At 46.2% G+C, this 27,934-nt stretch overlaps 2 protein-coding genes across 3 annotated transcripts in view; both read right to left on the bottom strand.

Annotated features, from left to right (window-relative positions):
• Positions 1–444: 444 nt before the first annotated feature.
• Positions 445–6,245, bottom strand: INHBB (inhibin subunit beta B). Its single transcript, XM_059476066.1, has 2 exons — positions 5,843–6,245; positions 445–3,176 (listed from the first exon to the last, which is right to left on the bottom strand). The coding sequence occupies exons 1-2, from the start codon at positions 6,243–6,245 to the stop codon at positions 2,401–2,403; spliced, it is 1,179 nt and encodes a 392-aa protein (XP_059332049.1). The 3' UTR covers positions 445–2,400.
• A 17,072-nt stretch (positions 6,246–23,317) lies between these two features.
• Positions 23,318–27,934, bottom strand: part of RALB (RAS like proto-oncogene B) — a 47,394-nt gene continuing 42,777 nt past the window's right edge. For both annotated transcript variants that reach the window (XM_059475454.1, XM_059475453.1), the window contains exon 5: positions 23,318–27,739. In XM_059475454.1, coding sequence (XP_059331437.1) covers positions 27,620–27,739 — 120 coding nt within the window. In that variant the 3' untranslated portion in view covers positions 23,318–27,619. The remainder of the gene's footprint in view (positions 27,740–27,934) is intronic.

Raw genomic sequence — 27,934 nt, 5'->3', positions numbered from 1 at the left:
AAAATTAATTAAACTTACTATTGGTCCTTTATTCCTGGAAGTGCTTTCCACATTTTTTTTTCTTTTTTTTACTTCTTCTAAGCAGTCAGGGAGTGACCCAGAGAAGAAGTTACATTCTTACACAGCAGGTGAACCAGGAACTCGCTGTAAATGACCTGCAGGTATGCGGAACAGCGCCGTTCCTATGTCCAGAGCCCCTGCACTGCTGCAGAGAGAAAGAAGCAGATGCTTACATGTATAGACAGCAATAAAACTGGAGTGTAACATTTTTAGGATCGCAGCTGAGCTCTCAGACAAGGCTTTCTGCAATGACTAATATGACTACGGTCTAATGCGACAGTTCACCGTCTGCAGCCTATTCAGTCCCGAAAGTAAGCAAGTTCCTCCAGATGTTACACACTGAAAAAAAAAAAAAAAAGGCACATCCAGTTTTCAATCTTTTTTATTTATTTAAACTGTACACAAATGTAAAATACTTCAACAGCAAATCTAAGTGAAAATTGTTTGGTTTAAATTATTATGGAACAGAACCTAAAAGGAACTTTATTAAATAAACATAAAAATTGGATTTAAAGGATGCACATATTGTAATGTATTCTACAATAGTCACTTTTTTTTCACTCTACATTCCATGTGCGTATGGTATAGAAAAGACACTGAATAGAACAAACAGAATCCATTTTGTACCCTGAAACAATTGGTAGGCCTCGTGAGGGATTGCTCAGTATGACTACATGATATATGATGGCTTTGCCATCTCATAAAAATTATAACTAATATGTTGGCCTCTTTGGTTCCAAAATTTCTGTATAATACATTTAACTGTATTCATTTTTTGCTGCTATAAAAATAACATTTTTTTTCAAATGGCAGTTTTTGACTAATCATGCAACTAAATCAGTGCAAACATTAAAAGCAATCATTCGCTTTAAAAAAGAAGCAAAAGATTTAATTTCAAGTATAAAAAAATATAAAAAAGTCATATCATAAGTCCAGTTTTGTCTAGTATGGGTCAACACTTTAAATTGCATAGCTCATGCGGCACCTGTTTACCTAGATAGTGAGCAAAGATAAGTGCACTATCAAGTACCACTTTTCAAGGCATTGAAATTTGCAAGTGCTATTATACGTGCATTCAAGCAGTTTGCAAGTGCTATGCTGTATCATTATTTTCTGATCTTTATGGCCATCCTTGACACCTCCTGGTAAGGAAATTGAAAGCACTCTCCTCTCTCCTCCTTTCCAAGACTTGTAAAAATGTTCCTCGCCTGTTATTAAATGCACTGCATTTCCCAGAACGTCTCCACTCTGTCGCTGTCACTCCTCTTTAGGGTTCATTGGTTTAGCCGCGGTGGCCATTGCTTGTTTGCTTGTCCCCCACGTGACGTAGCCTTGCCGAGTCCCCCACTGAAGAACACAGATTGCAACTTTTGACTTTTTGTTCTTTGCACAGTGAGAGATGCCAACAGTCAACACAGTCCAGATATGGTATCGATTCCCTTTTCCAAGACACGGCGGGTGTAGCCAACCATGGGTTGCTAGTGGGCAGTAAAAGCATCGGATCACGCCAGCCCGGCTTGTGACTCTGCAACGGCCAGGTGTTAGAAATACAGCAGTTTCTTACATGTCTGTCCCCTTTTCTCTCTCTCTCTCTCTCTCTCTCCCCCCGATGGAACCACAGGATTCCTTGCTGGAAGTGCCGTAGCAAGAAGTGGGTATCTGTGATGTTTATGTTTAGATAAATTTAAATTAAGAGGAAGTGATCGCCTCCCAAGGCAGGTGTCCTGCAGCTTCCTGTTAGACCTAAGAGGTGAGAGTCGACTTTTTTTTTTCCTTTTTTGTTTTTTTTTAATTTTCTAAGTTTGGTCATTTTTGACACCTGCGTGCAAGAATACGTTGTGTTCTCACAGTCTGTGCTTTTGCCTGAGCAAAGGGAGCTCATTTCGGTCTGGCTTTGCCGGCAGGCGGGGAAACAGCTGCTCAGCCGTTCACTTGTACTGGCAGGCATTTAGGTCCATCGTCACTGGTCACTGACTTTCTGTGCTCATGTCCCTTTTCTGAGCTGCCTCGTGTGTGTGTGTGTCTGTGTGTGTCTGTGTGTCTGAGCGCGTGTTTGTGTGTGTGCCCACATTTTGTGAGTGTGTGTGTCTTTAAGATATTTCATAGCATTAACTTATAAGTGATAGAATATATAAGTGTCCATGATCCACAAACTGCCACTGTCCTGACACCAAAGTGAAATGATTATTTTTTTCTTTTTTTTTTTGTCAAACTTTTCCACAGTGACTTTCCAACACTGATGCCTGGATACACAGTGAAACTTCCTCCAACACCATCTTGTACGGGAATGTTTCTCTCTCTCTCCCTCTCTCTCTCTCCCCCCCCAAAACACACCTTAAATCAAGCACAACCACATTCTTCCACAATCATATTGGGAACGTCCCTTTTCACAATGTTGTATTCATCATCAAAGTACAGCATTGACATTGTGCTAAGTTTGGTTGGAATGCAACAGGAGTTCACGGTGCCCGGGTTCAGCCCCCGCATTCGGTACTGATTCACGACAGCGGTGTGAAAGGAGGAAGCCGACCCCGGGACACCGGCCAAGTAGGCCGGGCAGCTCCCTTCACAGTAATTCCCATAGTAACCTGATGGAGCTATGATCCAGTCATTCCACCCAATGAGTCTAAAGTCAATGTAAAACTGTTGCCTGCAACATAGATTGGTCCTGCCGTCGCACTCCAGGCCTCTTTTCCGGATCCTGTGTTTGTTATCAGCGAGGCGGGCTTGCACCACTAAAAAAGGCCGGTGGGATTCCTCCCCGGGGTCCACATAAATTGGCAGCACTGAATACTCTTCACAGCCCTCACATTGAACATCCAAGTTCAGTCTCCTTTCTCCTCTCTCAAACAGAGCCTGGATCGCCTCTGTCATGGGAAAAGTGTGCCAACCACTTCTTTTGAGATCAACTTTCTTTTCAACCACATTCCACTTGTTGCTAGTGTCCGGGTCTTGGAAATAGACTTTGACTCTTACTTTTCGCCTGCTGCCTTTCTCTAAGACATATGGAAGCAGCTTCAAGTAAAGCCACAGGCTGGCTTGAACGACAAACAAGTTCTGGTTCCCTTCATTTGAGATGAAGAAATAGAGGCGGACTCTAGATGAGGCCAGATCGTCTGCAAGATAAGGAGAGATCAGCAAGATTAAGTCAAAAAGGAAATGTTAGCTTATGTGCCATTCTGGATTCAGGGACAACACTAGAGCACAGCAGATCGAGCGAACAGTGACAGGGGCTGTGCCAGTCAGAAGGCATGCACTGCATCAGATATCCCCAATTTGCAATTAGAATTAATTGAAAAGGGGACTTCTCACAGTAGCCCTCAACATCGGGCTGTAGTCGGATGTGTCAGATCCACAGACATCAGTAAGGGTTTTACAGAATATATGTTTTTTCCAGAAAGCAAGAATTAAAGATGCTGCAGCAGCACTTTGAAAAAGACCGGCACTAGGACTAGAACTCTGCTATCTCATCAGTTTAAGAATAGTTTTAACTTTCAGCTACCTGCCAATTCTCGTGGGGAGAGCTCTCTCAATAACCACTAAAACGCCAATGCCAAACCAGGGATTTTGTTTCGATTTGCACATATTCTCGTTGCGGTTTAAAGGAGAGGATTCACGAGACAGAACGGAAAATATTTCAGTAATGTGCCTGCTTGTCCAACAGATCAAGCTAGCCCCCACTTAGTCTGGTAGAATATCAGCTATTATTAATCATTTCAATCTCTGCCTTTTCTCCCCAGAACGATGAGCTCCCATACGAGGCAAGGCAATGGAGCGGTTGTTCCCGCTGTAATGCCGTTATTGGCTGTTCTCAATACGCTTTTCAGCAACACCAGAATTAAAGGAGAGAAATTGTCACAGAAAACCAAATGTCACCAAATGTCTGACATAACCCCTTATTTGTAAACAGAAGAGCCTGCTGCATGAAACATTTCAGAAATACCAGCGGCCTTCCTGCAATTTTGTAATGAAAGTCTAACTAAATTTGGCGTAGGTGATAAATGTGCCGGCCTTTATGGCTGAGACCATAATTCTGGTCCCTGAATCAAAGCATCCCAATTGCTATTTAAAATTATTGCTGGAAAGGCATTTTCTCATCTGCCCTTATCGGTTTTGCTTCTGTCTGTACAGAGCTAAATGTAGATTTTTTTCTGCCTTTTCCTTCCCTAAGAATCTTTAGCATTTTTGTCAATCTCTGAATGGGATTTTTTGCGTAGTCGGTGTCTTCATTTGTTACCCTAGATGCCTTTCAAATGTGCCTCCAGAGCCCATTCAGTACCTTGTAATAGTTCAGTGACAAAAATTTTCACTGTGTTTGTCTACGTTTTACATAAAGTCAATTTTGGAAGTGTTACAAAAGACAGCGATTGACTGAATACCAAATGGAAGTACAAGCCCACCCCCGATCTCCCAACGACATCCTATTAAAAAATAATAACCCCCAAAATGTACAGTAAGAAAGCCTTTCTCGTGTTAGTAAGTACACAACTTTTTCGTAAACTGTGGTGACAGTGACAGAAAAAGAACAGTACGGTGCTGCTGCACCGATCCACATCACTTGTGTTGTGTGAGATTGTGTGCGCTCATAAATTTTGTATGTGAATATAACAAGCATATGTATAATGCAACAGATCCCATAGATACTGTAAATGTATATGCCTTTGGTAAGTGGGAGGGTAGATAAAGAAGATGAGTGGGCAGCATACAGGATAGAAAGAGATTTATTTTGTGGACAAATGATACATAGATGCCACAAGAAGATAGAGAGAGGAAAATGAAACGAGCAATAGAGTGATGAAGGAAAGGAGAGATGGGCAGATAGACAGGAGAGAGGTAATTCACAGAGTGATGGTGTTCCAGCCAGATGTGCAAAGTTCACGGGGACAGTGGTTAAACTACTGGAAAGCTGTGCTGAAGGGATTCGGTGACATGTAACTGCAATGGCTGGACAGGACTGAGATGGCTGGTACTGTGGGGATGGAGGGCAGCTAGTAAACGGACTGACAGACAGACAGGAGACAGACACACTTGGTAGGACACTGCATGCAATGGACAAACAGACAAGGCCAATACTGCAAATGAAAGCTAAATAAATGGCAAACAAACGGAAAGAGAGGATGGGCAAATGCAAGCCTCAACAGACAGATGCAGGCAGTGAACCAGATGAATGTGCAGGGCAGACAGACAAGGCAAGGGATGCAAGAGATGGAGCGGGACAGGCAGAGGAGGGACAGTGGGACACGCAGGGACAGAGACAAGCCCCGGTGCAGCGGGAAGGACAGCCGGAGGGGAGCCGGGGGCACAGAGGCCGCGGAGGGATGGAGGGACAAGAGAGGGGAGTTGCAAGGCACAGCCCGGGGAGAATCCCGGGCACAGGGGCACAAGCAGGGAGGACGGGAAAGCGCGGGCAGGGCCGGAGCGTGACGGTGCGGGGCAGAGGGGAGAGCGAACGAGGCGGAGGACAAGCGGGTGAGCTGGGCGGCCAGGTGCCCGTACCAGGCACAAGGACAGGCGGGAGGACAGGCAGGGTGCGCAGGGGGGCCAGGCGAGGGCAGCCGGGGAACTGCTACGGGTCAGGCAGGCGGAAAGAGAAGGTGTGCAGGAGGACAGGCACGGCGAGAGGAAAGAGTGACAGAGGTCGAGCAGGGGGACTGACAGGGGTCGAGCGGGGGGAATGACAGACGGGGCGAGGCAGGGCAGCGGGGAGCGCGGCAGGGCAGGGGCCGCGGCGGGTCGGGCAGGGGGCGCGGGCGGCGGGGGCGCGCGGCCGGGCGGCGCCCACCTGTCTCGGCGAAGCTGATGATCTCGGAGACCGGGTCGTGGGCCGGGGGCCCGGCGCTCGCCTGCCCGTCCAGGCTGGGGATCTCCACGCGGCCGTCCTCCCGCACCTTGCCGGCGTGCAGCTTGCGCAGCGCCGTGACCATGGCCGCCTTGGGCACGGCGTGCGTGATGTTGGGCCGGTCCCGCATCTGCAGCCGGCTCAGGATGTGCCTCTTCACCGCCTCCAGGAAATCCCCGTCCACCTTGCCCGGCTCCTCGGGCCGCCGGAAGCCGCAGGAGGTGCATGTGTCCTGCGGGGAGCCGCCGGCGGGGGCCGGCGGGGTCGGGGTGGCCGCGGCGCCCAGCAGGAGCAGCCCGCAGGCCAGCAGCGCGGCCAGCACCCCCCGGCGAACCGCCCCGTCCATGGCGGAGGAGCGGGGGGCCGAGCTGGGGGCCGCCCCGGAGCGCCGCAGGGAGCCCGTCTGCAGGCAGCGCCGCTCCGAGCGCTCCGCGGCGCGGAGGGGGCGGTGGCAGCCAAGCTGGGGGGCCGCAACCGCTCCGCGCAGGGGGGGAGCCGCGGCGGAGGGAGGGGGCGCCCGGGGAAGCGGCGTGTGCCGCCGGGGAGGCGGAGGGGGGAGGCTGCACGCGCAGGCACCGAGGGCGAAGTTGGCGGCGGGGGGGGAACAGGCTTGGCGTGCACGGAGAGAGCCCGGCTCCACGGGGGAGGGGGACGGCAGCAGGTGAGGGGGTGGCTGCGGAGCCCGGGGAGGAGGGAGGGGGAGCGGGGAGCGAGCCGGAGGTGCGAGGGGATCCGGGGAGCAGGGGAGAGGCGGCGCCGCTCTGCCCCGGTGCCCCGCGTCGCTTCAGAGGGGCATCCCCGGGCGCTGTCGCTCGTGGTCCATCGCTCGCTTCGGCAGGTCCGGGCGGGCCGCGGAGAGGAGCTCTCTAGTCCAGCGTCATTGAGGGGGGTCAGGGAGATAAACGAAGCAGATTTATATACAATCCAATTTATAGCCTGGAAGGAGGGGGGGGGGGAGAGAAATACCACTTGTACCCCCCCCGTTCACTCCGCCCCCGCAATCGTGGGTGCAGGTCTCTGAGCAGGTCGGCTCCGCGCCGCTCGCTTGTCCCTCTTCAGCGCCCGCTGCTTCTCAACGTGCCATCAAAGTTGACCCGGAGCATAGCTGGGGAGGGAGCCGGGGGCGGCGGGCAGAGGGTGCGCGGCTGGCAGCTCCACTGTTGCGAGTCTTCTCCCCTCACCGTCCCACTTATTATTAGCGAGATGCTTTTATTTTCAAAGCAGCGCGGAGGGTCCGGAGTCCGGCGCGGAGGCGGTGGCGGCGCCCGGGGACCCCCGCCGCGGGCAGGGCACCGCACGCTGCGCGACGCGGAGCGGAGAAGCGGCGCGATCCCGGCGATCCCAGGAGAAGCTGCACGGATCCACTCGGTCAGACCAGCTCTTCGGCTCGCTCCCTCGCTTGCTCTTTTAAACAATATCTCCCTTGTTGGTGGTTTGGGTTTTATTATTATTATTGCTATTATTATTTTAAGTGTGATTTTTGTTGTTGTTGCTGCTGCTGCTGCTCCAGTTAATCTGTCTCCCTCTGCGTCTTTTTGATCTTTCGCTCGCCTTGTGCTGGCTTGAACGCTGTGTTTTGTTTTGTTTGGGTTTTTTTTTGTTTTGTTTGGCTTTTTGGTTTTTGTTTTTTGTTTTTCTTTTTTTACGCGTCTGATGTTCCCTCTCGGATCCGCAGTGAAAGGTCTCGGGGAAGCTGCTTGCTCCTCGCTTATCTTCTCTGATCTCCTCCTGCTAATTTTTCCCCCCTGCAAAATCACGACATTGTGGCACTTTCTACTGAAACTTTTTATACAGGAGTTAAAACCACGTGGGAACTCCAACCTATAACAGACGCCATGGGCTCCTCACTATTTAGGAGCTTAAGTTAAGTCTTTTGCCCCCTGGGCTATTACAGTAACTTCCTGATGTGGAAATATTAACTATGCTGTTTCTTTAACTCCCCCCGTCCCCTCCCTCTCTCCCTCCCGGTTCCTGCAAACACACCCACCACACCGGCTCGCGTCCCTGTCCCATCGTCCGGCAGCACGGACGGACGGACGGACGGAACCCGAGCGGCTGCAGCTCTGGCCCCCTCCCGCCCCGGCCGGGAGATGGATGCCCCCTTCTGCCCCTCCCCCGGTTCTCCTTGCCTTTTAAGCACTTGAAAGAAGAAGTCATTAGAAAGTTTACCGTCGGTTGGCTTTGCGACGGGGCGGGTTTCTGTTTGTTTGTTTGAATGGGCCGGGTAGCCGGGGCGGGTGCCGGGCACTGTGTGTGTTTTCCGTGGGGCAGCGGGGACGCGGAGCCTGTCGGAGGCAGCAGGGGGAGGGGGACCGGGGCGGCGGCCGAGGGGAGCCGGGAGGGGAAATAACGGGACCGCTGCACTGCCGCAGGGGAGCCGCCAGCAGCGCCGGCCCTGCCCGCGCCCGGGGACCGGCTTTTCCTGCGCGCCTTCGCTGGGCAGCGCTTGGGGATGGGGAGGAGCGGGCACCGGGGCAGAGGGGATGGAGGGATGGATGAATGGCCGTGACACCCCTCACAGCAGCGCTCAGCAGAGATCCCCGCCGGCTCCCGCCAGAAGCCCTGCCCGGGGACCAGCGGCCAGGGACAGGGGCCGAGGGGGCGGGGGGAGAAGCCGGGCGCACATCGGCGGCCGCGGCGGCACCACCGAGGCGGCGGCAGCACAGACAAGGCACCACCGAGGCGGCGGCAGCACGGACAAGGCTCCACCGAGGCGGCGGCAGCACGGACAAGGCTCCACCGAGGCGGCTCCGTGGCCGCTCCGGGCCGGGCCGGGCCGGGCCCCGCGGGGTCGCGCTCACCTGCGCGGGGCCCGCGCGCGCCGCCGCCGCCACAGGGCAAGCCTGGGCCGAGGGCGCCCCCTCTGGGCCGCGCGGGGAAGCGGCGGCGGGGCCGGGCGGGGTCACCGGGACAGCGGCACCGGGACAGCCGCATCCCGGGACAGCCGCATCCCGGGACAGCCGCACCCTGGGACAGCGCTCCGATGCACGGGAACGCCCGGCCGTGGGGGCGCTGGGGAGGTTTCCGCGGGCCGGGCTGGGGTGCCGGGTCCCGCAGAGGCGAGGGGCTGGGGCTGGGCAGCGGGCGGTGCGCGCTGGAGCCGGAGCTCTGCGCTGAGCAAAGGAGCATCTTGGGCTGAGCCTCCTGCCGGGCCCTTCTAATCCAATCTACATTTTTTTTTTTAATAACAAAAAAAAAAAAAAAAAATCTACCTTCAGGAATGAAGACAACTCTCAAGACTTTCATCTTTGTCACCGAGGCAGATGGTGCTTTTCAAGGGCAGATGCAGGACACACAAATTTCAAGCATGACAGCAAAGAAGTCCCTTCTGCTCGTTTCATTTTGTAGAAGAAGAAAATAATAAAACTTCTTATCGATCCCTGGACTGCACTCGAGTGAGAGCTGTTAGCTGTCACAAATACAAGCAACTCAGGAGTGTGAAGAGGGTCAAGTGGAGGATCAGCTCATTACTGTGATTTAAGAATGGAGGGGACAAATGCTATTCTCATCATAAATGTTTTCTTTCTTGTTCTATACTGCAAAAGGAAAGACATTCAATGCTGTGCTTCAAAGTCACATTGCAATCCCAATCTAGTTGTTCATGTTGGGTTTAATATAAACAAAGTCTAATTGCATATACAGCTTTGTAAATCCTCAGCATCACTGGAGCTACCCTGATGAGAGATCAGAATTAGGTACTTCCTCCCTGCCAGTAACAGGTTTTGAATGGAAAGCCTGGAATGTAAAAAAAGAAATAATGCTAAAAATCCAATCACTCTGACATCCTGTGAGCTAATAAGAGCACGTGAATGCAACAAGCTTAGTACTTCACAGTAATTAATTTGACAGCAAAGAGCTAACAAGAAAACAACAGGCAGAGCAGTAATGACTGGTTCATAGAGGTCACTGTCAAACAAGAAATAGGTGCAAACACAGTCCATCTCCCTTTGGAAAAAACTATTTCGTTACCCCAGTGAAAATGAAATGCCACAGAGGGAAAATACAATGGGTTTAGTGGAGATAACAAATCTGGCAAGGTATTTCTACAGTAAAACAAGGTGGAGGTTTTCTTTGATACATGTGGGGATTTTTAATCATCCCTGTTACTCGCTGTAGTGGCATGTTTTGGTTTTTGCATTTTGCCCCCTCTCAGTTAGCCAAAGCCATTTTGCATATTCAAATATTGGGAAGACTTGTCTTCTCTCACAATTACTAACAAACTAATACTCTAATAACCTCTATTGTTATTTAAAGTGTGTCCAACACAGCATTCTGAAGGCAGTTCTCACACAATGGACTTTCTCTGGCTTCTTCCTAGAGAAGAACTTAATCAAACCTCAGATGCTTTCAGGCAGAAGAGCCTTCGGGGAGAACAATCAGGGTTAACAGAAAGAAATGTGCCATCTGATTTCTAATCTTGCTCAGGGAGCATGGCCTATTGATTGAGCCATAAAGCTCTGTTAATTTTAATATTTCCTCAGCTTTCAGTTCTTTCCCTTGGGCATAAACTTGTTGCTTACACACAGTGGCTGAGCTATCAGGGAGAGGGTAGCTTCACATTCCCCGACTCGGCTCTCTTCCCCTCCTCCCCTCCATTCTATTTGTTCTGAGCTCATCTGCGTGAGGATACATTTTCACACACACCTTCTCAAACCGGCTGCTATTCATCTGATTCAGGGTCATGCTTTTCCATACATTAAATGCAGGGGAAAACTGGGAAGGAAATGGCTGGGATTTGTGCTTGACGGGCAAGCACACGATTAGCCAGGGAGCCCTGCTGTGAGAAAGTACAGCGTCGGAGGGTATTTTCTGTGGAATCATCCAGTCTCATGACTGGAATCTGATGCCTATAAAAAGCTACTATATAATGAAAACAGGATAAAGTGAGATCCTCAGGCAGTGTAAGTCGGCATGTTCCCGAGACATCCGACTGCTGCACAATCACGGAACAGGTCAGCTTGGAAGGCACCACCCGTGGGGCCATCTGATCCAACCTCCCTGCCCAAACAGGGTCCTCCTAGACACAACTCTTTCTTCCTTTATAACCTAGATATTTGCTTATGCACATTTTTCTCAGGGATAAGGAGGCAGGAGTCACTCTTGGAGAGGCCAGTCAGTGCAGCCCTGAGCTAGAAACTGAGCAGGAGGTGATGGCACAAGGCAGCTCCCTCAGTGCTCTGTGTTTCCACCATGCCCTCAGTGGGACCATGAACAATTTACATTAGCAAAGGATCTAGCCCTTCACCTTTAGCTAAAGCACCTTTTATGCACTTAAACCATTAATAATATCTATTAGGTAACCTTGTTAATCCCTTTGAGGTAGGATTTTCTCTACTGTACTGATGGCTGAACTGAATAAAAGCTTCACATATGAGAGGGCCTGGTTTGCACTAGAAATGCTTCTCCTTTGATAACCAGCAAATACAAGTTTTACTAGCACAAGCATCTTTTTCTGCAAGCGTTTCCCAAATAAAATAGGCTATACTGGCAAAAGCACTTTTTTTTTTGCTCATATAGCTGCATCTATATGGGGGATTTTTGCACGTAGTGAAACGCAATCTGTTTTAAATGGCACTTCAGAAGAGCATTGCTATCCCACAGAAGTTTCAAGGCTAGACCTTGAAGTATATACTTCTGCCTCGTATCTGAAAGAGCTTTTTACAAAGTGGCCATTGTCATCTTGCAGGAAATACAGAGAAACTGAGACACACGGATTGGGAGTGCTGTGCTCTATCTGGAATTTGTGTTCATTACATTCTTTAGCTTCAGATGAAATTATGTATCCGTAATCAGACTCATTCCTCACTACGCAAAATTTCTTCTTGAACAACTGTGACAAAGACAGTGGGTGTTTCAAAAGCAGCATAGTTCTGTATGAAAGAAAAGTCCTATTGAAAATCAGGTAGGTAAATGCCATTCTGAATGACCTAGACATTTTCTGAACTGTCAAATGTAGACCAAACTCATTAAAAATAAAAACACTAAGAGGCTAATCTGGCTTCTTTGCTCCTACCCATGCTTCTTTAATTGAAAACTGTTTGTTAACAGAGATTTGTTCTCTAAAAGAAAGGGTCCTACTCTGAACAGCACTTAGAAGAAGAGGGGTTTAGCAGACAGAAATGAAAGACCTGACCAAACTGGGAACTCTTCATCTAAAGCAGGTACAACGAGAATCTGAGTCACAGAGAAATACAGTAGAGCCCTCAACAGGTTTTGAAGAGCGCCTCTTGAATGCCAGCTTTCAGCACAAGTGTCAGGCAGGATGGGGGACATGGGGGAGACAGCAGGACAGGGTGGCAGGGATATACTCACAGCCTCAGCCTCCTCCTCCTGCTCCCAGTGCACCTGCTTCAGCACAGCTGCGGTCCCGCTCCCCTCACCTCAGCTACCTGGCTGTGCTTCATGGGCAGTGTGTTGGCTGGTTGGTCCTCTTCAATGAGCCCTCCATGCTCTGGGAGGGTTTGCAGCCGAGCCCCAGGTTCCCTGTGGGAGTGAGTGTGGCTGAGTGCCGTGCCCGTGGTGCAGTGCAGGCAGGTCCCTGCCTCAGGCCGGTCTCTGCGCACAGCAGTGTCCCTTTGCCAGAAGGGCTGACCTCAGGGATCTGCTCCAGTCCCCAGGGTAAAGGGACCACACGCCAGCGGGTGGATATCCCCTGTGATATTCAAGAGCTATCCTCTGCTTGTTGATGGCCCAGAGTGTTCTTGCTTTGCTCGGACAGTCTGTCCTCTGCAGTCCAAAGCCGTAGCCTTATAACCAGGCAGTGACTTCCTCTGAAGTTGCTTGTATTGACCTAAATAGGTTGGGGCGGGTGAGGACACACAGAGAACATGAAAAAGCTGTGCTGGTTGCCCAACAAAGAAGTGTCTGCTTTGTGGTGAGCACTTTTAACATATAAGCACTTTTAACATGCTGTAAGGAACATGATTTTCATGTTTGTTTAAGTTCACACCAAAAGGCTTGCAAAGTAGCAAAGTGGGTAAAAATAAAATCTGCATTTAAGTGGTAAACAAAATAGTTAAAACCTGACTTTTTGTAATTTGAACACTACTTACTGAGGCAGCGTATTCAGAAGTCCATGGGTGCTTTTCTTTTGTCATCCACCCACGATTAATGTATCTGATAGATCCAGAAAATGAACTTTAGTGTGGAGCAATGTTAAAATCAGCTGTCCTGAGAAAAGCAGTGGTTATCAGGGAGTGGTGACAAGATGGAGATGGTTCCCTCAAATTTTAAATGAAGCTCAGAGGCAAAAAATGGCTGGTAGCTTTGCAATGCCCTAAGAGAAATGGAGTACCCGAGTCATTTCACAGTGGATTATCAGTAGTATTCCATGAGTACCTGAACATAAACTTTTTTTTCCCCCACAAGCAAGTAGCAAGTAGAGGAAGTCTCTACACCTACTTCCTGTGGACAGGCTGCAGCCAGAAGTCCTGGGCTTAGGCCTGAGTTTCTCTCTCTTTACCCCATTTTCACTAGCTGTTAGTTAGGATGACAGCATTCAGTCCTTGTAAGTTGCTTTGAAATGAAGAAAAGAGGCATACAAGAATTCATCTTTTCCATGGAGCTTGACACAAACAGCATGGCCTTTGTGCTGTGTGTCAAAAGTAATTTTCAATCTGTTCATAGTTAAATTGCAGTTTTGTTTCCATGAATCTTATTATATTAAATGAAAGCTGTTGTGCAGTTTGGCTGTTTGCAAAAGAATGTCAGAGTGAGATTTGGAAGATGACTGTGATATGGTTTACTCTCTGCTAGGGCCAGGATCAAGGCACTCCTGTCAGAGCACCAAAGTGCCCCAGTTCAGGCAGGGAGCGGCAGAGCAGTAGCACTGTCACAGTTAGTGCAGCTCTGCAGATTCAGCCCAGCTGAGAGCTGCCCCACACGACTCATGCTCCTCTGCCCGGTGCTATTTGGCCTCTGCAGGCCTCCAGCTAGAACGTTCAGACTGCCTCACCCACCATGTTTGCTGTATGAACACTGGCTCCAAGCAAGGTCCTCTGCTACCACACTAAATCACAGGAGAAGGTCATTAACAAAAATTTCTGAATCACCTTTTGCCCTGCTTAGCATCTATCGGTCATAGGTCAGTGCCTGAGTATGCTGCAGGATTAAAACAAAATGGGTTGCAAATGCTGTATGAGTTGGGTGCTAACCTCTGCCATTTCTTCCAAAATATGTGAAAAAGCACTTACACTGTGACAGCTTTTTCACTCTCCAGGCTACAAGCAGGTCTTCTTGTTCTGTTATTTCCGTGCCATGATCTTCCCAGAAGTGGGGGAGCTTATTAACAAAGAATAACCCTCAAACTTCTCCACAGCCCTTTGCCATTTCTGAGTAATAATCATGCCCCCTCAGTGTTTACAGCTGTGGTTAAGATCCTTACAAGGAACATTATTAAGAATAAATTATACTATGTGGAAGCATTACTGTGAAATGTACTGATACCATTATACCAGGATAAGAAAATAAACCACCAGTTCAGAGATGGCAAGAGCAGAAGCACAGGGATCATGTTAAGCAGACATTGGGTCTAACAAACATACACAGGTACTGAAGCCTTAGGAGGATGCAGGGCTGAAACAGGAAAGTGTGTTGTTCTAGGGTTTTTTGCTTAAAAGATGAGAGAGAGGGCCTAGGGGAGGGGAATGCATGAAAAAGAAAAGGATGAACTTTTTTTTTTTTTTTTGGCTACTCCACATGGGGTTTTCCTCTGTTTAAATGCTGAAGGACAGAAAGATTTTAAATTAAAATCTTAATAAATATAGCCCTGAGGCTAGTAACATTATTACATCCAAGATGATTACAGCAACCAAGCCACAAAATACATATATATATTTATTTGAAGCATAATAAGCCTCAGTATTTAGTTAGAAGAAGGCTAGGCAGCTAACTGACTTCCAAATTAGTGAATTTTCCATTCCATTCTACCTAAAGTATAAACCAACATGGCACCTGGTTTGCAGTTTGTTTCATTTCTATACAAGATAACATTTTTACTACTTACATTTTAGATCTATATAGGTATATATTTTTCAGATCATATGCATGAGAGTTGGGAGGAAGAAACCCAAGTTTGTAATAGGAGATATGGATAATTATTCAGCTTTGTTGTGAAAGAAGAACCTAGGTCTCCCAGATTGCCTGAGTGAGGCATGTTTTCCTTGAGACATTTGCCTTTTTCAGTCAATCCTAGTCTCAGTATTAAGATTCTGCACTCTACATGTTTGTGTAGAGCATTGGGGTTTTTTTAATTATGGAAATTTTTTAATAAAGGATACAGGGAAAATATGGGATACAAAGAAAAGGATACAAGCTGATAAAGATGATTAAATCATAGAGCGACTGCGGAGTGGGTCATGAAGTGTTATAATCCCCAACTCCCCTCTGCTTTCTGCCTCAATGTGTTAATGCATCACACTTTAGTACAGTGACACTTTCAGCCCTAGGTGGAAATTCACACATGATGAAGAGGTGGAGGAGGATTTCCAGATGGTCAGACCTCAGGGAGTGCGAAAAGGTGGGGGGAGGAAGGGAGAAACTGCTGAAAGGAATCGGACTTTGGTCACATCAGTAATTTCCAGCTGAAAATGGAATATTAAAAAAAACCACCCAAACCCCAAAAAACAATCACTAAGGATCCCATACCAGGGCCAGGTGCATTCAGGTTTGGACATTATGTGTGATAAATCCTCACCAATACTGGTTGTGAAAGATCCCTAGGAAATATTGGTTTGTGTGCAACAGAAAGGTGTCAGCTTCATTTCTTTGGCCAAATTTTATCGCTGGTACTAAAGAACCATGACACAGACCCAATTAGTTGTTTTATTCTCCACATTTCCTCTTTACTAGAGGTTATTGTAAACTGGTACTTGCTCTGAATTGTGCACAAATTTTCACTCCATCAGATGCTGCACTTGGCTGTTGCACCCTTTGGGACCCTCTTCTGCAGGGCCACCTCTACAAGAACAGTGAAGGGCACCGAGAGACAATGCAAGGCCTGCATCCAGTTGGTCCCAACACACCCCAAAACAGGCCCCACTTTCCCTTTAGGGGAGCATAAGGCAGCAGCTGCTACCACACAGCTGGACTTCTCTAAGATGACCTCATTTACTGTGGTCTTTCGGGGAGAATGGGAAGGTAGTCATGGGCCAGAGTTCAAGGGGTCTGGTCCTTCAGGGTGAAAGGTGCTAGAGCTGCATAAAGAATTAGCAATAGATGGTATTTTGTACAGCCACAGCTTTTTCCAGATGTCAGGGTTAGAGAAAATTTTAAGATAACCAGTTATTTAGGCATCACAGCACCCCTGTATTTTGTGTGCATGTGTGTTAGAGATATTCATAACGACATAAAAGCTGAGCATTAGGTATGATGGCTTGGACTGCATTTCTAAGGGCTCTTGTTTCATTCAGCTTCAGGTGTTCCTCAGGTCATAGGCATTCCCCCACCACAAAATGTGCACTCAAGCTGCCAATGGTGTGCACACTGGAAAGGTGCTTTTGTTTAATATCATCAGTATGATTGCATGCTGTTTACCTGTATTTCCTGGACAGCAGCTAAGTAAATTGACCACAGCCTGGTGAACTACTGGAACAAATATCATGAGAAATGAGGCTGTTGCACAGATCTCACTTTGGGGAAATGTTTGGTGGATGTCCACTCCCTGTCACTCCCAGTACAAATCATGTTGTGCATGCAGGTCAGGACAAAGTTCATGGAGACAGAAGACACTTATTCAACTTCTGCTAGAGCAACTTGAAATTTGTGAAATGTGTGGTTTTAGCCGCTGCTGAATTCCTATCCCCATTAATTGACTTTCCATGTTAAAATCACTTGTGTCATAGCAAAATGCAAAGAAACCTTGAGCATCTGATGTGGCAGTGACTTCCATGATGATATATTTAAGATGCCCAGGTGCCTGTTGCTGGCTTTAGTGGCAAACCAAAGGCCTCCAAGCCTTGTAAAGCCTGCAGCATCCATCTTGGACTAAGTCCCTTACAATGACTAGATGAACATCTCTGACTTTCTTTCCTAAGGACTCAGTGCAGCAGGTGTTTTCAGTCTGCCCACCTTCCAGATCAGGTGTCCAAAAATGCAGCAATAAATACAATTTTTTTTTTCTTCTCTGTTTCTAAAAGAGCCCAAAGTGGGTGGAGGATATGGGCGTAGGCTATTTTTATTCATACCTTAATTTAGTCAGTAGTCCAACAGTTCATGAAGAAGAGCTGGGCTCAGTCTTCTTTTCTGCCTGACAGGAATCCCAGGGAGCATGAGAGGCAGCTCAGGTGTTCTCAGAAGGAGCAGGCCATGGGGTGGTGCTGGGACAGGAGCACTCCCCAAGCCTCCAGCTGAGTCAGTGCGTGACTAAAGGGAGCAGGAACCCACAACTCTGTAAACAGACAGTTCAGAGAGCCACAAGCCCAGGCCTCCCTTCTTCTCACCCTGCTAGCCAAAACATTTGGAACTAGCTAATTCACATGAGACCAGCTTTAAGAGGATGGAGGCAGTCCCCTCCCTGGCAGCAGGCATACCCCGGTAAGCGCACTCTGCTGGGAGAGGAGACATACACATTCCCCAGGGCAGCAGGGAATTGAGCCATGTGAAATTCCCCATGTTCAGCACTAGCCTTTTGAGTGCCGAGCACAGTGTATACAAAACACTGCTGTGCTGCCAACCACCCTGCCTTTCCCTTGCATGAACGGACCCACGCTGTGTTCCTGGAAAAAAGCCAAGAGAAAGCCTAAATTGTGAAGCCCAAGGGATCCTCAGCCCCCAAGCGAGGTAAATTTAAGAGGCTGTGTTGCCCATGGCATGCTCAGGCAGAGGAGCAGCCTCTTGGTTTTGGTGTCTGCCATTTTGAGGTAGAGCATGGCTCAGGAAACATCACTTCAAAAGGCAAAGATGTGTGGCGGCTGCCAAGAACTGGCATTGCAACACTCCCCAGTGATGCCCAAGACCTTTTCTAAGCCTGCTTCCAACAAACTAAAACATCACTGTCGTTGCCATGCTAGCACTCCACAAAGCAAAAGCAGAGGCAACTCCCCCAGAGTCCAAACCCCTGCACAATAAATTCTGTACAGACCCAGCTCTGCCCACAAAAGAGGGACTACAGGAGAGCAGAGAGATTGTGAGGTACATGTGCCAAGTGACTCTCTTCCCCTCAAAGTGACAAGGAACAAACTTGCAGGATTAAGCCAGTAGCAAAATTAGTCCTGCTGGAACTTATTTTCTGTCTAGGTAGCAAGGCTGAGCTTGTTTAACAGTAATGGTTAAAGGACAATAAAAGAATACAGGGGTAAGTAATTTAGACAAGGCAAACCATTAACTGCCTGTATTAAGACTTGAAAGTAACCAAGTGGTTGGTAGCTGTCAAGACAGTACTTAGAGCAGAAGTGGAAGAGCTGAATGAATAGAACAATAAATTGGTAGAGCATTTGCCCATAACATGGGACTGCTTCTGTGAACGATTACAGGCATGCACCAAGGCAGGAGTAAACAGCTCCCCAGCCCCACAACTGGGATGCTTTGTTATTTAGCACAGACCACCGGGTGCACATCAGAGAAAACTTCATCTTCTTACTATGTACTTCCAGCTTTTAGAGGTTATACTCTGTTTTTAGGCTTTTGACACAAATACATGCAAAAGGCCTTCCCAGCAGGAAGTACACAAATCCTTTAACTGGGAAGCCAAAATTAACAGTCTTGCTAAGACACCTTTCCTACTCTCACCCCTCAGTTACTTCCCAAAACAAGAGGAACCGCAAAGGAGCCTGTGATGACTGAAAGGGAGACTCTGCCAGCAGCAGAGTTTCCTCTGTGCATGCGTCACTTGCTGCAGCCTGTCTGGGGTGATGGTGCTGTCAGCAGGAAGGGGTTACCAGGAGAGGTGGGGCTGCAGAGCTCTTCACCTTTCACTTCCCTAGCTTTTCTGCAGCTAGGAACAGGCTACAAGTCCGTTCCAATTTCTGCATTTAGGATACGCGTTCATAAACTTTTTAAATTTGAAGTCCTGGGAAAGGCTTCTTAGCAAAAGAGAAAGAAAACAAAGTGAAGCACACATCCCTTTGTCATACACTTGCATTTCAAAAACTCCAAATCTATTTAATACTTCTGACTTTACCCAATTTGTGTCTCATAGGGAAGACTGTTTCCCTGGAATCTATATCCCCATTTCTTTCCAAAAAAGAAGAACAAAAGATAAGTTTTAACTTGGTGTTGATGCAATATTCACCCCACCCAGAACCAACTTTGAAAGCTCATGTAAAAAACATGAAGAGTAATTTTTACTTAGCTCTTGTTATGAACAATTCAGAGATAAGAAACAAGGCAAGACACGTCTCAGCTGCAAGTGTGAACATGATCTCAACACTGCAACATTTTCCTTGCCTGGCTAGAGATGGCTTGGCAGCATGAGGTATATGAAGGTAGGTTACAGGTGACAAGAATGTAAAAGCCTGTTATTAAACTAGGTGTAAGCAGTCTTGGAACTTCATTAGGGCCAGGGAATTCAGCCCTGGACATTGCACCTGCTTGATTATCCACTATTAAACAAATGGCTGTAAACTTAGTTTCAAGTTGGAGAGGATTCAGACACAGCTCTTTCTGCCCTCTGACTGGGCAGCGGATGGAAAGCAGTTTGTGTCATGGATAAAATCAATGTGCTCACCTCTTTCAGGAGAAGAGCTAAGTCTTCATCACAAGTTTTCACCAGGTGCAGCATACAAGTCATTTGCTGTCCTCCAACTGCAACTATAGAAGGGGAGTGAACTGCAGTGTGTTAAAGGTACATTTGGGCACTGACCTATTTTTGTTCATCTGCCATGGGAGAGACATGTGGAAACATTGTGGTTTGATGGATTTGATTAAAAATATGCTAATGAATAAAGAAAATTAAGTGCATCCCTTGGGCTCCTGGCAAGCTGCCAAGACAGACACTGGGACCACCAACAGGGGATCCTTATGTTCCGGCTTTTGCAATCCTTCAGATTCCTACTGGAAAGGATGGTGACCCAGCAGAAATGGGGCTCAAAGTTGAGTGGTTTGCGTGTCCTGCCTCCAGTTCTCTCCAAATGCCACAATATTTTAAAATTTATGCCCCAGGTGCTGGAATCAGCAAGCATAAGAACATCTTTGTTTTCATTGAAAAAAGTACTTCTGCCATCATTGTTGAAGAAAGCAAGCTTGCAAACACGAAGCAAGGGTACTCAAAATGCTTGGAAACAAAAAGACTGTGAAAGAGAACTCCAAGTTCATTTTCTAAAGCATCTCATTATTTCTAAACCAAATGCAGTTTTGGAGGCCTGACTTATGGTTTTTCAAGCTCCTGAGGCAAAGCTGCAAATGTGGCCTTTATTCCCACGCAGGAGCAGCTCTGCCTGCCCTCCTCCCTCCGTACTGTTCAGGGAGGGAAAGGGGAAAAAAAGAAATCAAAACCATTCAAGCAGGCATGGTGTTACCCTCTGCTCCATGAGTGTTTCGTGCCCTACTGTCATCATTCAAGCAGATTTACTCAAGGTACCACATTAGAAAGTTCTAACCTGACTGCAGAAGTAGGTGAATCACATTCTGCTGCCATTCTTCAGGTGGGAAGCAGCTTTCATTAGCAAAGTCTGAAGCATCCAGCTCTCCTAGTGCTCATAATCCTTCTGTGAGTAGCTGTTCTTCCCATAGTGTGATTCATTCTGTTGTCCTGCAGTCTTCAGAGCTGGAATGAGGCAGCCAACCATAGCTGGAGATGCAAGTACTTGTCACACAGTGGCACTGCTCAGCACCTAATTGGGGTGCAGTCACCAGGAGTGAAAGGAAAAGCAGGGTTCATATTTTATCAAGCTGCCTGAACCTAAGCAGACTTAGCAAACCCTCTGAACAGGGGGCTACAGAGAAATGAAAGCAGAGACCCCTCAGTGAAATAGGCTCTTCCACACCAATGACCAGGGCACAAACTAGAAAATTAAAATCAAACACCTAGTCCATCCTACAGACATTTTTTCAGCAACCTAAAAGGTTTGGGGTTTCATAGCACCAATTTCCAAGCAAGAAACAGTTTTAATTTCTGATTCCTGAAGCCGGTCATTCTGGGAAAAGACACTTCTGTCAGGGAGGTCTGTGTCTGACCAGGACCATGTCTCTCTAGTTCTCAACAGCCTTTTTAAAACTGATGAGCCAAATTTCTAGGAGTAAAACTGCAGGGTATCTTGGGGAATGTTACCACGATGGTTTTCATTTAGAAGCAAGGAAGAATTTGGCTATTTTTTCAGATAATTACTCCTTCCCACAGTCCACAGTTGTTTTCCTTGTTTACAAGTATAGAATTGTAATGCCATCATTTTGTGGGGAGAGTAATCATGTTACAGAGCACTCTTACAGACCACAGGTTGAAACACTCATCCAAACAGCAGGTTCAGTTTGTTGTATGTGTTTTCCTTTCTAGAATAAAAACACAGCACTATTAAATGGTAGGGAGTAACTTTCCTTGTCTCTCAATGCTACATGTGTGCACAAGTTTGTCCTTGAATTCTGGTATTTGGCCTATGAAGCTAACATGCAGCAAGCCTCCGATACCCAAATGCTAGGCTTTAAAATCAAACTCCATAAACTCTGATTATATCAAAAACATGATTCTGCCTCAAAGCCAAGTAACAAAGCTCATTGAAGGGAACTTACTGTAAGCTCTGGAGATTAATCAACTCTATCAGGAAGGCAAGTACAGAGCATGTGATCCCAGTCTCACCTCAACATTTTAGTTCCAACTCCCTTTGGAGTTACAATGCTTAAGGAGCCATTTGCTGCTATATCCCTAGTAGATCCTATTCCCATAACAGACACTGAGTAGTTTGGGGGAGGAAAGACCATGGGCCAGGGGAAAAAAAAATAGGATATTCTCTGCCCCGCCTCCAAATTAAGGCTTTATATTTCAAAGAAAGCCCAGCATCTTTAGTCACCCATAGAAACAAAACATTTAGTGAAGTACTGCACAGTCTCAGGGAACAATAAGTATTCTTTCAGGCATGCAAATCAGTGCTCAGAAAGCAGAACAAACTTACACTTGCAAGGCAAACTGGTTTAATGCCAGAAAAAACGTAAATCCACCATCCTCATGAGAAATTGGGTGTTCTGCTGCATGGAAGAATGTTTAGGCAAGATTTAACATTAGCATTTGCATGCAAAAGGAAAATTTAATTTTAGAACAAAGTCTCATACTGCATGAGAGAATAATACAGCCAAGCAACGAAACCAGAAGAATCTAGCTAGTGTGGATTTCTACATGTAATTCAGGTGGCAGATAAATAGCAGCAACTTGTCTGCTCGTCTGAGCATGCTGAACAGCCCCTCTCCACAGCAGAGCTTCTAACTCCTAAATCCACAAGATGGAGCCAGCAGTTCTCAGGAAGAGGTGCCTGTGCCATCCCAGGAATTGTCAGCACTCAGCTCACAGAACCACACTAAAATGTTCTGGTTGGGGCACAATACAGGCAAACACGAAGGCAGAAGCCAAGCTATGCACGAGTCATCATCCTCCTGTTTTATCCTGCTGCAACCAAAGGCAAGCCTGCTCCTCACAAGCATCTGCAGACTACCTGAAGGTGCCAATCTGGGCTTTGGGTATAGCAGTGTAACACAACTGTGCTCAGAACCCTCTCCTGCCTCCTACACGACGCTTTCCATGCTACCCTTTCTCTGCCACAGAATATTTTAAAAGTTACTTCACTGGGAAGGAGAGCAACATAAACCACCGTGGCAATCAGAAACACAGGGCAAACACCAGGCAAGCACCATGTAAACAAGATTATGTAAATTGCTGTAGTCTTTGGCCAGAAGTCATCAGCTAGAGAATGTTCCACTTCCAACTTATACAGCAGTGGTGACAGAAACTGCCTGAAAGTTTACTTTGAATCCCATTGTTCTGCCACTCCAAATTAAGTGGCATTAAAGAGCAGTGAGTCTGTCCTGAGCCATCCTGCCTCAGAAGCATCTCAGCTTCTCTCCTGCAGTTCATTCACCACAAACCTACACAGAGAATGAGTCTGGCACACTCAAAAGACTAAGGACTACTTTTTCCACACAGTGTTGCTTACTCTCTTTTCAAAGGCTCAAGACTGTCTGAAGAAAAGACAAAGCAACTCTGTCATTCATATAGCTGATACAAGCTGTCTGATCCAATTAAGTTCTGGAAAATCAACTGTGAATGAACCAAACTACTATGTCAATTCAGTCCTGAAAAACATGCATACCATTTCCAGAAAGCCAATGATGAGTGTCTCAGTCACCTCTTCCTTCCCTCCCATAGCCTGCAATATAATCTTGCTACATATTTGATAGAAAGGTTAGTTACCAACACTGAAAACCAGTGGCTGGCTCATCCAAGAATTTGGGGATTAGGTATGCTTTTAGAATGCTGTAAAAATCAATAACAAACAAATATGAAGCTCATTTTTTCTTTTTATTATCAATAGTAATACAAATCAGTTGTATTAGCATGATAATGAAAAGTGACCAGTTTTACAGACATTAAAAATGTTTGTGCAAGTTAGAGACAAAGCTCTGAAGCTATGTAAGGAAAAAAATAAGAATTTACATTGTATAGTATAGCATACATAGTTTAGAGGCAGTTTCATTAAGTCTTGCAATCACAACCACTTCCTCTACACTAAACTTCTCACTTGGTGTTAGAGATAACACCTTCCCCTCCCAAGAGGAACACCTGCCATTTCCATGAAGTGTGGAGATTACAGTGAAAATCATAGCTTTTTTATTTGTTCCTCTTCTCTCCTTCTCCCAACTATAAAGTCAACAGGAGGTGAACACTGCAACATATGCTTATAGCAATTAAGGAAAGCTTCTGTCTACATAAGCTCTGAGCTGAACTGATAACAGTATCCTCTTTTTGAGCAAGAATTGATAGACCTGTCAGGCCTAAGAACTGGGTTAATGTTTTGAAAAGCTTTAAAAAAAGCTCTGGGTGAGCATTTAGCTAGATGCATATCCCCCCTACACACCTCTTACTGCATTCCAGATTGTAGTTTTGTACCTTGGACCTGAAGTATTCTGGAGCATTATACTTAAACGAGATAGGACTCAACTGGAACTTCAGATGGTTATCAACATCTTACTGAAGTTTAATGTCCAGTAAATGTATGCATACATCTTTCTCCTCATCAAGCCAAGTGTTCCCCTAGAAATTGCAGTAGAGGTGTATCAGTCTGTATAAGAACACATAGGGCACAAGTCATTGAAAACACACTTCATGCTGCATCTGTACTCCCACCTGGAGAGATGCTCCTCTACAAGAGTCAAGTCTGCCTTTGCAGTCCTGGAGTCCTGTATACTTTTCATAGAATGACTTAGCCCTTGTTATAACAGGGGCCTGTTTGCTCTGCTCAAAGCAGAAGGAAAACTGGAGCACTTGAAGCTAAGCCACATAAGGAAGATTGCACATAGCAGTAAACAGTTCCCTGACTTCGTGTTAAGCCATTGCACAAGAATAATACTTGAATGCTTAAGTGCAAGTGCATAGTCAAGTCTCGCATGACCTCCAGCTGCAAATATCCAGTTACCTGCCTACAGCCATGCTCCAGAATGATTTAAGAGCACATTTTACCAACAAAGAGAAGCCGTGGTTTTTAATTACCCAACGTGCAAAGGCTGATAGAATACATCAGCCTCATTCCAGCCTTCAGTCTCCTCAGCTACACAGCAGGGCCAGCAGGCAGCCACGAACCCCCTGCTGCCCAAGTCATCCCTTATTTGATGTACCTGGCCCCCAGTTACTCAAAGCTCCATTCACACACTCACAGGATGCTGTGCCATGTTATATTCACTCCACTCAACCCACCTGATGGTGATATCCATTGATGTCCAGTGAAGCACACCTGGAAGCCATTCAAGAACCCCCAAATCATACTGCCCCTATTCAGAAAGGGCATATTCAGGCACTTCCACCATGAGGTGGAGACAGCAGGATTTCAGTCCAGGGGACCAGCTTTACTGCCTTCCTGTACAAGTCAGAAAGCTTGCTGCCCACTGCTCCAAGGTAGCTGCTTTGTTTATTGTGTTTTCAGCTGTAACTGGCAAGTTAAACTGCGTTTGTCGCAAGTACAGAAGAGGAAAACTGAAAAGCTGCTTTTTTAGTCTCCAGGCCTAGTCTTTCTGGAGCAGGTGACAAGAGCAGAACACTGAAGAGATGCAGCATGAAGCCATGAAACAGCAAGCACCCTCTTCCAAGGAAGTCCACCTCTGTGGCATAGCTTTATCAGTTGGAGAAAAAAAATAACCTGAGTGAAAACAGCACATGGACTGTAAGAACACCAGTGAGAGACTTGCAGTTCTGAGAAGAAATTCATCTGTCCTATCAATACTGTCAGGTACTTTAAGACTATAGAGATCAAAGGTCAAGGCATTCAAGTCTCTTGAGCCAACATAGCTGAGCTGCTCATTGTAAGCTTTGCTGAATTCATTATTCATACAGTAAGGTCAGTTTATTCAATTTTGTTATACACATTTTACAACCTGCCTCGGAGGAGCTTGACCTAGATAAGCTTGTAATGTGAACTCAACTGTTGTTCATCCTTTAGGTTAATTAAGGACTTAAAGGTTAAGTCTCAACTAAAACCAAACCTAACTGAGTTGCTTTCCTCCAGAAGAGGACATTCATTTGCTGCAAGGACAATAAACAGTCAGAAATGGACTTTTATCCATGGAAGTTCAATAGGACACTTCGTTAGATGTGTTACAGCTCCCAGTGTCCTATTCAGTGCTTAGGCTTTAGACACAGGTGACACAGCTCAAGTGACAAGTTCTGTAAGCCAGCAGGCTTCCAGCTTCTGCTTCAAAACACTACTGGGCATTACAAAACCAACTTCACAATCAATTATACTGTTCACAGAGAAGCATTTCCAGAGCTGGTTAACCTTTCTGTCTGCCCATACAAGATAAGAGTAACAAAGAAGGAATTTAATTTGACAAGAATGAATATTACAGCACCTTTTATTTAGTACAGTTTCCCAGTCCAATGAGTTGCCTGACAAGATGAACGAGTGATGGAAGACAATGAGTTTGTGATAAGTCCCTGTGAAACCTCAGGTCAACAGAGGTTCTGATATAGATCACATCTTTTTTTCAATGTTCAGAGACAGAATGCACAAAAGCAATCTAGTTCACGCGAAAAAATATTTTTCAACCTCAAATTACAACACTAAGTACTGAACAGTATTCCCTACTCCATCTCAGGAAGAAACACCATTAGTTAATTTAGTGCTGCAATGAGCTTCATTGAACAAACCTTTCACCAAGCAACTGTTTTAAGCATCCAGTTACTCTTCAAGTTTCTCTATTCCATGGAGGCAGAAGGTAGCCACAATTCATTGAGAAACTCCACAACCAGAAGAGACTCCTCCTTTTCCACAGTGACAGAAGAGATTTTTGGCAACTGCACTTCATTTAAACTGCATCAGAAAGTTCATTTCATTCAGCTGTCAACAGAACCTGCTAAGTACTGACTTTTCCACTTCTAGACTGTTTTTGTTCAACAGACATGACCACTACTGCATAACTGACAGCAAAACTCATCATGTGCTAGGTTGCTGTGCATCAGAAACAGTACATATAAAATTAACAGTGAATAACAGATGTGGCAACTTCTTAACTTCATTTGCTTTTTGACACCATACAGCTCACTAGCCAGCTAATCATTGAGAGGTAACATATATGCCTCACCTATTCCAGGCCATGATTGTGTGATGGGACCCACTCTTATTCAGCATTTTCATCTACAGCAAGACAGGAGACAGATGCAGATGTTTTCACTTTCCAACGTTATCATCACAAGTGTTCCAATATAAACATAACTGATTATTAAATCAACACCTATTTCCACTATTCCAGTACAAGGTAAGGGGAGGATGACAGATGTGGAGTGTAATTGAGTCAAGACAATACATGGAAGAAACCCAGGACAGCATTTCAGGGAGATGGTGATAATACTATTCCTTTTGAAGAAAGGCTTACAGTCATTTTCTCACCCCATACCACTAATTTAAGGATGAGAAGACAGACCCCAGCAGGGAATGCATCTAGCCTGTTTTAAATATCAATTTTTGCATTTCCTAAATAAGTCTGAATTGAGTCCGTAGGCTTGATTCATGAATGCTGTATTGACTAAACAGAACACAGAATAAAGTTTGTTTTGAGTTGACTCTCAACTGTCAGTTGCTATTTCTTACATGGAGCGTGGGGAGGAAGTCAGCAGATGTCAGTGTAAGAAATATCAGTGACAACTAAGAGAAGATGGAGACTCAAACCCTTTACTAGGTGTCATCTAGCCTTTCTGCAGTTTGCACCATCAAGGAGGGCAGCAACAGCAGGAAAAAGTGTTTGAACCTGAACAGCTGTGCTGGTTAAGGCCAATAGAGGTTCAACAGAAACACACAGAAACATTAGAAGGAAGTTAATACAAAAGTATATTGTGTAACCAAGCAGAAGGATTGTAGTTTTGAAACTATTTCTAGTTTTGAAAGTTGGAAGATGGAGCCCATTTCAGTTTAAGGAGGCAAAGGTTTTGTTGGATACTGGAAATGGTTGCAAAGTTGTTTTCACATTTTGAAGGTGTGATATGCAAAGCAAAAGATAAGGGAGTCAATACAGACTTCCTTTCATGAATCCAGCCCTATATCCTTAGTGGTATTTTATCCGTGCCACCTGTAGATAGATATTTACAGTTCCAAAGCATCACAGTAAGCAACATCTTTCTTTAAAGCTTTTCTTGTTCTTGCCACTTTTCTTGCCATTCTTGTCTTTGTTTTCTGACATTTTCTTTGCTCTTATTTCTCTCATTAAATCAAAGAATACCTAGGAGGGAAAAACAAAGAAAGATTAAACAGCATCAGCCACCAGAAAGCAGATAAAAACTACTGTATTCAGCAGCAAATAAAGATGCAGAACCACACTGTACTCAACACAGCAGAAGTAAGTCTAGACAAAGATTCCTGTGACAAACTCAATATCAGAATTATGTAGCGTGTCAAGCAGTGACAAAAAACCGCA

The sequence above is a fragment of the Ammospiza nelsoni genome, chromosome 7, assembly GCF_027579445.1.
Source record: "Ammospiza nelsoni isolate bAmmNel1 chromosome 7, bAmmNel1.pri, whole genome shotgun sequence".
In the NCBI taxonomy this organism is placed as follows: Eukaryota; Metazoa; Chordata; class Aves; order Passeriformes; family Passerellidae; genus Ammospiza; species Ammospiza nelsoni.
This window is presented reverse-complemented; position numbering and strand designations above follow the sequence as displayed.